The following is a 12,776-nucleotide window of genomic DNA, read 5'->3' on the forward strand; positions in this document are numbered from 1 at the left end:
CTCCTGTCTCTGCCACTCATCTCACAGGAGGACTGTTGGGAATATGGGTCCACGTCACTTGCTACCTCTTCCAGGTTTTTGCATGAGTTCTGGGGATTGAACTTGGCTCATCAGGTTTCTACAGCCACAAACACTTTCAACTTTTGAGCCATCTTCTGGCTCTGTGTTGTTTTGAGGCATGGCCTCGTGTAGCCCAGGCTAGCCTTAGATTCCCTGTATAGCCATGGGTGGCCTTGATCTTCATGTGCTCACCTCTCAAATGCTGGTCTTACATGCCTGTGTCTCTATGACCGGTTGGATGTCTGATCTTAGAAGTGAGGTGTTTTCAACTCCCTTCTAAAAATTTTTGGTTCCCCAAAAGCAAAGAAGGTGTTTTTAAAATGTATTCTTGTGCATTTAGTTAAAATAATTTAAGCTTATGATCTTCCAAAGTTGTTGGTCTGGTAGAATAACAGTAAACACTACTTTTGTGGTCCTTATGGGGAGAATTCGCTACTCTATTTCTAGGACAAATAATGCTAATAGCTAACACTTATTAACTTCATCCCAAATTCTGCATGCTAGGTACTTTGCACATATTAAACAGTATCATCTTTATATCAACCTCACATTAGTACCTCTATATCACTGATACCAAAATAGGTTTAAAGAGATTAAAGAATTTGTCCATCATCCTAAGACTAGGAAATAGCAATATAAGAATTTGAACCCAGACAGCCTGGATCAGGATGTGTCCACTCTTGTGATCTGAGGACCTCCAAGCCTAGGGACAAATCCAAGGACTTTCCATATTTTTTAAATGATAAAATATCCTTTACTTTATGGTCATTTTTTTCATATATGTGAAAAGATCTTGATCTCATTAATAATCTGATTTCAGTGAAGAGTTAATTGCTGATTGCCAACTTAGTTAAAGTCAAGAGGATGCTTTATTCTACATCATTTTCCTTGAGCCATCTATTATTTTTAGCCATCAAGAAGAAGAGTTGGGCTTTTGTCTGGGAAAAAAAAATCTGCCATCTCCATTGGCCAGTTTTGATTTCTCGGGGACCTATCTATTGAGGACTTTTGCTCCTGGCTGTCTTCCTCTATCATCATCCTTGGTGACATCAACATCCAACTGGGTGACCTGTCCAGCATCTTGGCCATTTAGTTTTTTGATTACCTGCTTTGGGAGCAATGATTTTTTCCCCCCATTTTTCAACTGAGTTACCTGTTTCCATGGTTACAGCCTAGCCCAAGAGCTGCACTGTCTCTGGCTTCAGACATCTCACTCTACCCAGCACCCACTGTCTTCTCAATTATTTACTGGAATAGCCCATTGCTGCCGGGTTCTGACCTCCTCATATCTTTCATTCATCACTCCTGCACTTTCATTATTACTCTGTAGCTCTCACATGCTCTCATTTTTCTTCCGCCTCCACTTCCTGTACTATCCCGCTCATATTCCATATCCGTTATTATGACGGCTCCCTTGCAAATACAATAAGGTCTCTGTTCTTCTCTCGATCTGACTGGCCTGGTATAACCTTGACCTTGCTTGAAGGTAAATGTGTTCCATTTTCCTCAAAAAAATTGGAACGGAGGAGAAAAATCATACAATAGAGACCACTGGTTTCATTTTAAAACCTTGACCATAAACCTTAGGTGTTTCCTCAATGCTGCTAGGAAGTCCCACTATTTCCCAAATGCTAGCCGTTCCCATGTCACCTAGAAGATATTTTTGTGTCTGAATACTTCTTATGCAATGATTTACTACATAATCTACCTTAAATTGACTCTGGATGAAAATTTAAAGCTGGATGTGGCAGCACACCCTGTAATTTTTGCAATGAAGCAGGAAGATTACTGCAAGTCTGAGGGTAGCCTGGTCTCTGTGGTGAGTTCCAGGTCAGCCAAGGATACGCAGTGAGACCTAGTCTCAAAACAAAAACAAAAAATAAAGGAAATGTATCTCTATCTCAGATTTTGTTCTAGACTATAGGAGGCATGTAGGTCCTTGTGTTCACAGACAAGTCACAGGGAAATCAGGAATATTAACCTCACAGGGTTGTCTCTTCAAAGAGAGAGATGGATAACCTGTTTTCTGCCCAGAACGCTGGGATCAGATGTGATTAATAGCCTGGTGACCTTTGCGCTGTTTGTATGGCCAGGCCACAGCTGCTAGCCTAGCTCCTTATCATGAGCTTGTTTACCTTGAGCCTCTTTCCTTGGTTAATCTACAGAACCTATCTTTGTAGATGACGTCATTTGTACTTTGCAAGAGTTTGGAGTAGTCACGTCTTAAGCTGTGTTGTACGCGGGGGTTTGAGTTAATCACCAGCAGGAAACTTTTTTCCAAGTTCTGCTGCACTTAAATGTGCCTTAAATAAACTACTTGGGGTCAGATTCTCAAAGTTTGAACCAACACCAGCTACTGAGTCCTGTTGGAGTGGATTTCCTTCTTGTCTTCCTCCATTGACACTCTGCTGGCCATGGCGTTTGCAGAGACCGTCCCCCACCCTCACATGTTAGATCAGGGATTACAGGTTGGAAGCATGGCCTATGGGCCAAATCTAACCTGCAACCAGTTCAGGGTGCATGTTTGTGCCCATGTGTGTACATATTTGTGTTTGTCTGTATGTAGGAAAAACAACGTCCGTCAACATCTTTTTACCCTCATTGACTTAGAATTCACAAACAAGGCCACACTGGCTGGACTAGCCCCCTGAAATCTGCCTAGCTCCTAGAACTGGGATTACAACTGAGTATCACTATACCCATCTTTGTTTTATATGGATTCTGGGGATCAAACTCAAGTCCTCCAAGCTTGAAAAGCAAGCACATTCCCAACTTCAGAAAGTTTTATAATCTCTTTGATGCTTTCCCGGATCTTTTTCCCATGGTGTTAATACTTAAGACTCTATTTTCTCTTTGTTTAGTGCATGTGTGTGTATAATGAGTGTTCTATCTTGTTGGAGGAGAGGTCTCCTTTCTTGTTTGCTGCTATACTGTAAACTGCAATGTGTAACTAGTCCACAGCTTCTGAGGAATTCGGTCTCCACCTCTCATCTTGTAGGGGTGCTAAGTTACAGTCATGTGCCACTGTGTCCAGATTTTTTTCATGGGCACTGGAATCTGACCATCAGGCTTATGTGGCAAATGCTTTTACCTAATGAACCATTTTTCCAGCTTTAATTTTGTTTTTTAAACACTACCAAAAAAAATCCAGTGCAAATACATCTAGAAGTTATTATATTGTAGAGCAATATTTGGCCTATTTAAAATTTGTTATTTTTTTAAGTTTATGTGTATGTGTGTGCGCTTGAGTGTGTATATGAATACCATGCATGTGTAGTGCCCGTGGTGGTCAGAAGAGGGCATCACATCCCTTGGAACTGGTGTTAGAAGGGTTGTGAGTCACCATGTGAGTGCTGGGAACTGATGCCAGGTCCTCTGAAAGACCACTGAGACATCTCTCCAGCCCCTTGGCCTAATTTTTTAGAATTCATAAGAAATCCTGCACATACATAAATTAATCAATCCTCCAATCACTGTTTTTACATTTATTATTTATCTGTTTTCATGGAGAAGGGATGCACCTGCTCCGGTGCATGTGTGGATGTGGGAGGACAGCTTTTAGGAGTCATTTCTCTCCTGCCTCTGTGGGGGTCTGAGACGTCAGACTCAAGCTGTCAATTGGTTGCAAGCACCTTTATTCACTGAACACCCTTGAGAATCCTAAGGTCTTTGCTTCTTAAAATAGCAATTATAATTCCCCTTAACAGTGACAGAGAAGGTGTTTGAGTGGGTTATTTCCCATGAAGTGAGCTCTCAATGGCTCTCTCAACCTCTCTGACAGTAACGTTACAAAAAGGATCATGTTTATTTCTGTTATTAAACATGTATGCTCGCATGTACATGAGAAAAAAAAAAGTGGACCTTAAACATAAATGGGATGGACGTTTGTGGAGATCACTGAAAGTGACATTGATAAGTGGCTTCACAACCAGCGTCCTATTACAACAAAAGACATAACAGATGGGGGGTGCATTTTAGGATGAACTGATGACCACAACCATTGTTCATTTATCAGAGAGCAGGGATTAACACCCACTCAGGGACCTTTCCCTGCTCTGACATAGGTTTCTGTAATGTGTGTTTAAATTATTTCTCTTTTTCTTAAGTGACTGAATAGCTATTTGCAGCCTTGTGCTAGGTTTCATTCAGTTCCGTCTTAGTCTATGCCGGTTGCTATAATAAAATACAAAAAAACTAGAATGGGCCACTGTAAACGTAAAACTATTTCTCATAGTTCCGGGGGTTGAGAAGTTCAAGGTGAAAGTGCCAGCACTTCCGGTGGTTCTGAGCTCTGCTCTTTGCAGATGACGACGTCTGGAGGCAGTGTCCACGGCAGCTTGCTGGAGCAACTCTTACACCGGCACTGATCTCTCTTTCTCCTTTTTAAAAAATAACTAACTGACTAACTAACTAAATATATAAATAAATAAATTTATTTATTAATTTTACATCCCAGCTGCAGTTTCCCCTCCCTCCTCTCCTCCAGCTCCCTCCCCTACCCCATGGCCCTGCAATCCACTCCTCATCTATTTCTGTTTAGGAAAGGGCTGGTTTCCTGTGAGCATCAACAAAAATATGGCACTTCAAGTTTGCAGTAAGACTAAGCACCTCTCCTTGTATTAAGGCTGGGCAAGGTGACCCAGTATAAGGAGTAGGATCCCAAAAGCCAGTAAAAGAGTGAAGCATGATCCTAATTAGTTTTATTAATTAAAAACCAGGTGCTGTGGGATGTTCTGTTTGTGCTGTGGGAGCCCATTCTCAGGTTCCTCATGGCTTTACCCAGCAGGTCCGCATAGAGGATGATTAGGACCATGGGCCTGAGTGCAGGTGTCTGAGATGGTCCGCACTTGGCTGTGCTGGGGGATGGTCTGTATGTCAAGTTGCTTTGATTGGTCAATAAATAAAACCTGATTGACTGTGGCTAGGCTGGAAGTATAGGCAGGACTAACAGAGAGGAGAAATAAAAGAACAGGAAGGCAGAAAGAGTCACTGCCTGCTGCAGCCGCCAGGACAAGGAAGATGTAAAGTACCGGTAAGCCACAAGCCATGTGGCAAGGTATAGATTTATAGAAATGGACTAATTTTAAGATATAAGAACAGTTAGCAAGAAGCCTACCACGGCCATACAGCTTGTAAACAAAATAAGTCTCTGTGTTTACTTGGTTGGGTCTGAGCAGCTGCTGGCAGGTGAGAGAGATTTGTCCTGACTGTGGGCAAGGCAGGAAAACTCTAGCTACAACCAGGAATCAGATATTGGGGTAAAGCTGAAAGATCAGAGAAGCAAAAGAGCAGCCACAGTCATTCTTACCTTTCTGAATCATCAGACCAAAAGGGACCGAGATCCTGTCTCCCCCCGTCTTATATTCCTGTCTCCACCTCCCATTTGTGCTGGGATTAAAGGCTTGTGCCACCACCACCTGGCCCTGTTTCTCTTTTAGACTGGTTCGATCTCATGTATCCCAGGGTGGCCTTGCACTCCTGATCTTCCTGCTTCCTCCTCCCATGTGCTGGGATTAAAGGTGTGTGCTACCATTGCCTGGCCTCTAGGGTTAGTTAGTGGCAGCTAGCTCCATCCTCTGATCTCCAGGGAAGCTTTATTTGTCAGAACACAAACAAAATGTCATATAACAAAAGAGTCAGAGACAGTCCTGTTCCCACTGTTAAGAGTCCCACAAGAGGACCAAGCTACAAGACTGTAACATATATGTAGAGAGCCTAGGTCAGTCTCATGCAGGCTCCCTGGCTGTTGGTTCAGTCTCTGTGAGCCCCTGTGAGCCCAGGTGAGTTGATTCTGTGGGTTTTCTTGTGATGTCCTTGACCCCTCTTCAACAGGATTCCCCAAGCTCTGCCTAATGTTGAGCTGTGGGTCTGCATCTGTTTCCACCAGGTGCTGGATGATGCCTCTCTGATGACAATTGGGGTAGTCACCAATCTATGAGTATAGCAGAATATCATCAGGCATTATTACATTGACTTTGTAGTTTTTCTCCAGTCATGCTTGGTTCTATCCTAGGTCTCTCGGTCATCTAGCCTGTGGGTCCTGGTGCTCCAGGCAGTGCCAAGAGTGGGCTTACTCTCCTGGCATGAGTTTTAGGCTAAACTGGTCATTGGCTGGTCACTTCCTCAATCCCGAGACCACTCTTACCCCAGCACATCCCATAGGCAAGTCAGACTATAGGCCTAAGGCTACGTGGCTGAGTTGGTTTCCCAGTCCCTCCACTTGAAGTCTTGCCTGGTCACAGGAGATGGCCAGTTAGGCTACATATTCACTATTGCTAGGAGTCTTAGCTGGGGTCATCCTTGTCGATTCCTGGGAGATTCCCTTGCACTAGGTTTTTACATGACCCTGAAACGCCCCGCCTTTTCAGTAGTCTCTTTCAGTATCTCCCCATTCTTCCCCCTGTATCCTGATTGCTCATGTTCCCATCCATACCCACTTGCAGTCCACTCATGAAATCTCTTCTATTTCCCCTTCCCAGGGAGACGTAGGCATCCCCCCATGAACCCTCCTTATTACCTAGTCTCTCTGGTTCTATGGATTGTAGTATAGTTACCCTTTATTTTACAGCTAATATCCACCTATGAGTGAGTACATACCATGTATGTCTTTCTCTGTCTGGGTTACCTCACTCAGGATAATTTTTTTTCTAGTTCCATCCATTTGTCTTCAAATTTTCTGATGTCCTTGTTTTTAACAGTTGAGTAATACTCCATTGTGTAAATGTACTGCATTTTCTTTATCTATTCCTCAGTTGAGGGGCATCTAGGTGGTTTCAACAAATAAACTATTTATATATATAAACAAATAAACTATGGCTATTACAAATATAGCTGCTATTAACATAGTTGAGCAACTTTCCTTGTGGTGTGGTTGAGCATCTTTTGGGTATATGCCCAAGAGTGGTATTACTGGGTCCTGAGGTAGGTTGATTCCCAATTTTCTGAGAAACTGCCACTCTGCTTTCCAAAGGGGCTGTATAAGGTTTCACTCCCACCAGCAATGGAGGAATGTTCCCCTTGCTCCACATCCTCTCCAGCATGAGCTGTCACTTGTGTTTTTGATCTTGGCCATTCTGGCAGGCTAAGTCATTTTGATTTGCATTTCCCTGATGGCTAAGGATGTTGAACATCTCCTTAAGTGTTTCTTGGCCATTTTGAAATTCTTCTGTTGAGAATTCTCTGTTTAGATCTTTACTCCATTTTTTAATTGGCTTATTTGGTTTGTTGATGTTTAGTTTCTTGAGTTCTTTATATATTTTGGAAATCAGTCCTCTGTTGGATATGGGGTTGGTGAAGATCTTTTCCCATTCTATAGGCTGCCATTTTGTCCTATTGATAGAGTCCTTTGCACAGGCACTGATCTTAATCATGACAGTGAGGTCTTCCTAGAGGCCATGTTTCTTTATAATTTTGTGTGTGTGTGTGTGTGTGTGTGTGTGTCTGTGTCTGTGTCTGCGTGTGTCTGGGGGGTGCATTTGCCTGTGTATGCATGTGTGGAGGCCAGAGGTAGATGTTGAGTGTCTTCCTCTATTACATTCTACCCTATTTTTTGAGATAGGGCCTTTTACTGAACCTAGAGCTCACATAGTTTGGCTAGGCTGCTGAAGCAGGCTCTCTCTGGGGTGCCAACCAGCTCCCAAATAAAGACGCAGAGACTTACTATTAGTTATGACTGCTTGGCCTTATCTTGTGCTTGTCCCACCAGCTCTTATAACTTAGTTTAACCTGCTTCCCTTCATCTACATTTTGCCTTGGTGCTTTTTACCTTTCTTTCATTCTGTATGTCCTGCTTTCCTGCTTCTTCCATGTCTGTCTGTCTGACAGTAGCCTGGCTGACTGGACCCAGGCATCTCCCTCTTTTCCTCCTTCATTCTCTCCTCTTGAGCCTAGATTCCTCCTTCTACTTATTCTTTCTGGCTGCCAGCCCCACCTATCCCTCTCCTGCCTAGCTATTGACTGTTCAGCTTTTTATTAGACCAGTCAGGTGCCTTAGGAAGGCAAGGTAAAACAAATGCAAAGCATCTTTACGTGAACAAATGCAGCATAAACAAATGTAAAACATCTTTACACAGTTAAAGTAATATTCTGCAACATAAAGAAATGTAACGGCCAAGTGGTGGAGGCCAAGTGGTGGAGGCACATGCCTTTAATCCCAGCACTCAGGAGGCAGAGCCAGGGGGATCTCTGTGAGTTCCAGGCCAGCCTGGGCTACCAAGTGAGTCCCAGGAAAGGCGCAAAGCTACACAGAGAAACCCTGTCTCGAAAAACCAAAAAAAAAAAAAAAAGAAAAAAAAAAAATGTAACACATCTTTACACAGTTAAAGTAATATTCTGCAACATAAACAAATGTAACACATTTTTACATAGTTAAAGTAATATTCCCCAATAGGCTGCTGCCCAGCAGTCCTCCTGAGGTCTTTCTCTCTCCTCCAGCCAGTGCTGTGATTACAGATGTATGCTGCTATGTATGCCCAGCTTTTTATGTGGGTGTTAGGGAACCCATCTCAGGTCCTCAAGCTTGCAAAACAAGCACTTTACCCATGGAGCAATTTTTCAGACCCCTTCCTTTTTTTTTTTTTTTTTTTTTTTTTTTTTTTTTTGGTTTTCTCTGTGTAGCTTTGCGCCTTTCCTGGGACTCACTCTGTAGCCCAGGCCGGCCTCGAACTCACAGAGATCCGCCTGCCTCTGCCTCCCGAGTTCTGGGATTAAAGGTGTGCGCCACCACGCCAGGTGGATGACACACTTTTAAACACACGTTAAAGCTCCAAAAAAAATCATCATAGCAATTTTTTTCTTCCCTTTTTTTTCTATTTCATTTCTATGGGTATTTGACCTGCATTTGTCTGTGCACACGCAGAGCCTACGGAGGCCAGAAGATTCCTGGGATGGGAGTTACAGACAGTTGTGAGCTGCCATGTGGATGCTGGAAACAGAACCCAGGTCCTCTTGAAGAGCCATCTCTCTAGGCCCAGTACAAATTTTCTTATAAGAAGCACATGCATTTGCAAAACACACAAGTAAACAAATGTCATGATTTAGAACGCAAGAAACTATGTCTGAATGAAAAACAGCTTTCCATCTTCCTTTCCAGAAGCTACTTTCAGGCTTAAAAACAAAAAAAACTTGTCTCAGCATTTACTTAACATGGGTGTGGGCACTCCAGGATTTTCAGGGTACTTCAAGACAGGGTTAAACACTGTTGGAGAATGAGCTGAATTTCTGCTTTAAGCTCCATGTGCCCAACACTTCTCATTCCATACCAAAAAATATTTGTCTTCTCCTCTCCACACCTCAGTCTGAGTTTGTCCCTGTGGTGGTTTCAATATGTATGACCCCCCCCCCCAGACTCATGTGTTCTAATGCTTGTCCCATTGGGAGTGGCACTATTAGGAGGTGTGGCCTTGTTGGAGGAAGTGTGTCACTGTGGAGGTGGGCTTTGAGATATCTTCTATGTTCAAGGTATGCCCAGTGTGGCACACAGTCTCCTTGTGCTAACTGTGGATCAAGATGTAGAACTCTTAGCTACCTCTTGAGCGTCATGTTTGCCTGCATGCTGCCATGTTTCCCACTATGATGATAATGGACTGAACCTCTGAAACTGTAAGCCAGCCCCAATGAAATGTTTTCCTTTATAAGAGTTGCCGTGGTCATGGTGTCTCTCCACAGTACCAGGACAGTCCCTAACTGAACGTCTCCTCTTCACTCCTTAGCTTTGTCTGCTTGCTGTCTGATTAGGTCCCACTATGATCCCCTGTGTGGTCGAAGATGTAAGTACACATCTGTCTCCCCTCTCCTCAAGACTCCCCTACCCTCTGTTGAGTCATGTCTCCCCTTCCCTGTGGCAGTTTTGTCCCTGGGTCTCCTTGCCACCCTTCCCCTCCATCCAGCCCAACACTGTCCTGCTGCCTTCTTGAAGTTTAGCATTTATGATATTGCTCTTCCCAAACTTACTCGCTTTAGAACTCCTGGACCACACAGTTCAAATTCAGCTTGAGCCCACTTAGGAGCGTTCCTCTTCTGCAAAAAGTTAGAGAATGTGTAAAAGGGAGAACAGCTGGTAGCTCATATCTCTGTTGTCACTGTAAAGAAAAGCATAAATGCACACTGGGATATTATGGACCATAGCGAATTACTCACCCATGGATTGCTCCCACTCATGGAGTTCTGTGAGAAGACTGGATGGGAGCAAGCTTTACTCATTTTACTTCTTTCTTTTGCTAAAATGACCATCATAATGGAATGCTCCAAAGCCCAGCCCAGAAAGCTACATTATGCAGCCCCCTCCGTAATCCAGGCCTCTGAATCCACCTGCCTAACTGCCTAGACATTGTTAGATTCCAGCATCAGACAGAGGCATCAAGAGTCACTGGGTTCACGTCTTAACACTCCAGAAAGATCGAAGGCAATGCTTGTCTGTGTCCATTATGGTACGAGTACTTATGCCTTCACATGGAGACAAATCTTTTCACAACAAGTCTTGAGAACGGTGAAAGCTGAGATCTGTTTTCCTGAAAAAAGTCTGAGGTCAACCAAAGTGATCAGAAACAGACTTCAGCAAATGAAATTCTGCGATAGGCTTTAGAGTTATTGGAGAGGGGGCTTTTTCCAGGCTGGTTCTTCCAGAGGCCTCAAGTTTTCATCTGCTTTGAAGTTTCTTGGACAGTGTCAGTTCATCGAAAATTAAATAAATCCACATTGATTCCCATGTGATGAAAAAAAAAAAAAACTAACTGGAAGGTATGTTTCCGGTGAATTCCACTGAAAATAGGAGATTCCAAAAGCATAGTTTCCACTGAGGAAATTTAAAAATTAATGTGGCTTCAAGCGAGAGTACTGACAGGAGCTTGGATTGAATATATGGCTCTATTACTGTAAGGCTACAAGCCTCTGTGAAGCATTGCGTGGTACCCTGTGAATATGCACGGCTCTGATGTGTCAATTAAGGTAGTATAGGTTGTTTTTTCAGTATTCACAGTATTTAAATTATGGAACCATCCTAGATATTTGGTAACAGAGGACTGGATAGAGAATGTGTGGTACATATTCACGATAGGATTTTTTTCAGTCAATTAGAAAAATTCTGGAAAATGGATGCAACTGAAGATAATCACATCAAGTGAGTTAAGCCAGCCTCTGGAGGACAAATTTTCTCTCATTTGTAGTTCTTAGATTTTGTATGTATGTTCGTATCTGTAAATCATGTGTATATGTGACATAAAAGTAGAAATAAAACTGTCCTTGTGGCAAAGGGGACTCATGAGGGTGCAGAAAAGGTCGTGGGAGGTAGAATGAAAAGAATTATGCTTAGCATACAATTTATACTTGTACAAAACCTCAGAAAGTTGAACAATAATAACCGCTTGTCAAGGTCGAGACACCCTGAGATACATCTAGATACATGTAATGGATACATCGAGAATGACTGGACAGACCTAAGAAAAGCTGCCTCAGCCCTGATTTCATGTGTGTTTCCAGCAGCACATGTGTCCCCCAGGGTTCTCAAACAATGTGACTGTGGGGTTCACGTCCATTTCCTCTAACTAAGGCAAGCTCCTCCACCACATTTAGTTTTCTGGTCTGGGATGTCATCAGTCTTCCATTTGATGGCTCTGTGTTTTTGGCTTTTATTTCATCCCACTGTGACTGTTTGCTTATTTGGAAAACGGATTATTCTAATATCCACTTCCAACTCTCACGGGAACACTTGGAGCTGCTGGAGAAAGGCCACCTGCCTGCGAGTATGTCGCAAGAAGCCACGAGGTTACCTGCACAGCGTTGCTACAGCTGTGCTCCTGGGCAGGGTTGTTGAGAAGGTGGGATGGAAGAACGTTCACTCACTGGGGCAGGCTACATATTTTGCAGAGCCAGGTACAAAGTGAATGCATGACTCTTAAAAAAGAAAAAAACAAACAACAACCAACCCAGCTGAGATGGTTGGACATGTGGCTGAATTGTCTAAGTGCTTGCCTCACATGCATGAGGCCCTGGGTTCAGTCTCCAGCGTTGCCTAAGACCTGGAATTACACTCACGGTAGCAATGTGCACCTCTCCCCCTCTTAAGAACGACTTCTGTCCCTAAGTGTCATTGGCAGCCAGGAGGACAGATCCCTGAGGGATAATTGCACTGTGGCCTGCGGGCCTCCGTGGTGGCTTTGGCCACTGGCTAGTTCAGGCAACAGGCGCCGCCTCCTGATTCTGTTTACTTGTTGCCCCAGGAGACGCACCGGCGTCCCCGGCTCCGTGCGGTGCAGCACTCCGCTTCCTGGGTCCCAGCGGCATCTCGTGGGGGCCAGCCAACATGAGCCACAGCAGCTCCTTGGGCTCCGGGAGCCTGGAGCGCCCCCGCGACGCCTCACCACCCGAGGTAGAGTTCTCGCTGTTGTTTCCTGGGAGGGGCACGGGAGTCTCGGGTTTGCACAGTGGGTGGGAATGGAGCAGCTCAGCTCCTACAGGGAAAGTGGTCAGGAATGGCAGGTCTCAAGGTGGTGCCACGCCGCGGCCCCTCTGACCCTGAAACTGGCTGAATTCCCCAGAGCAGCCTCTTCTGGAGGTTCTTCTCCCACCCTCTCTCCAGGGAACAAAGGGATTGCTTCAAGGAACTGAATTTTCCATTTGGTGCAGCGTCTTTTAACCTAGAGGTGGCGGGATCGGCGCTGGGCCTCACAAGGCCTCCAGCCTGCAGGCTGCTAACAGGTCCCCAAAGAGTGGTTGGAACT

At 44.1% G+C, this 12,776-nt stretch overlaps 1 protein-coding gene across 1 annotated transcript in view; it reads left to right on the forward strand.

Annotated features, from left to right (window-relative positions):
* The first annotated feature begins 12,287 nt into the window (after nucleotides 1-12,287).
* Ccdc170 (coiled-coil domain containing 170) overlaps nucleotides 12,288-12,776 on the forward strand; it is an 84,340-nt gene continuing 83,851 nt past the window's right edge. The window contains exon 1 of the mRNA XM_028890224.2: nucleotides 12,288-12,424. Within this exon, the coding sequence (XP_028746057.1) occupies nucleotides 12,359-12,424 (66 nt within the window). The 5' untranslated portion in view covers nucleotides 12,288-12,358. The remainder of the gene's footprint in view (nucleotides 12,425-12,776) is intronic.

Source organism: Peromyscus leucopus, chromosome 8a (genome assembly GCF_004664715.2).
Source record: "Peromyscus leucopus breed LL Stock chromosome 8a, UCI_PerLeu_2.1, whole genome shotgun sequence".
NCBI classification, from domain to species: Eukaryota; Metazoa; Chordata; class Mammalia; order Rodentia; family Cricetidae; genus Peromyscus; species Peromyscus leucopus.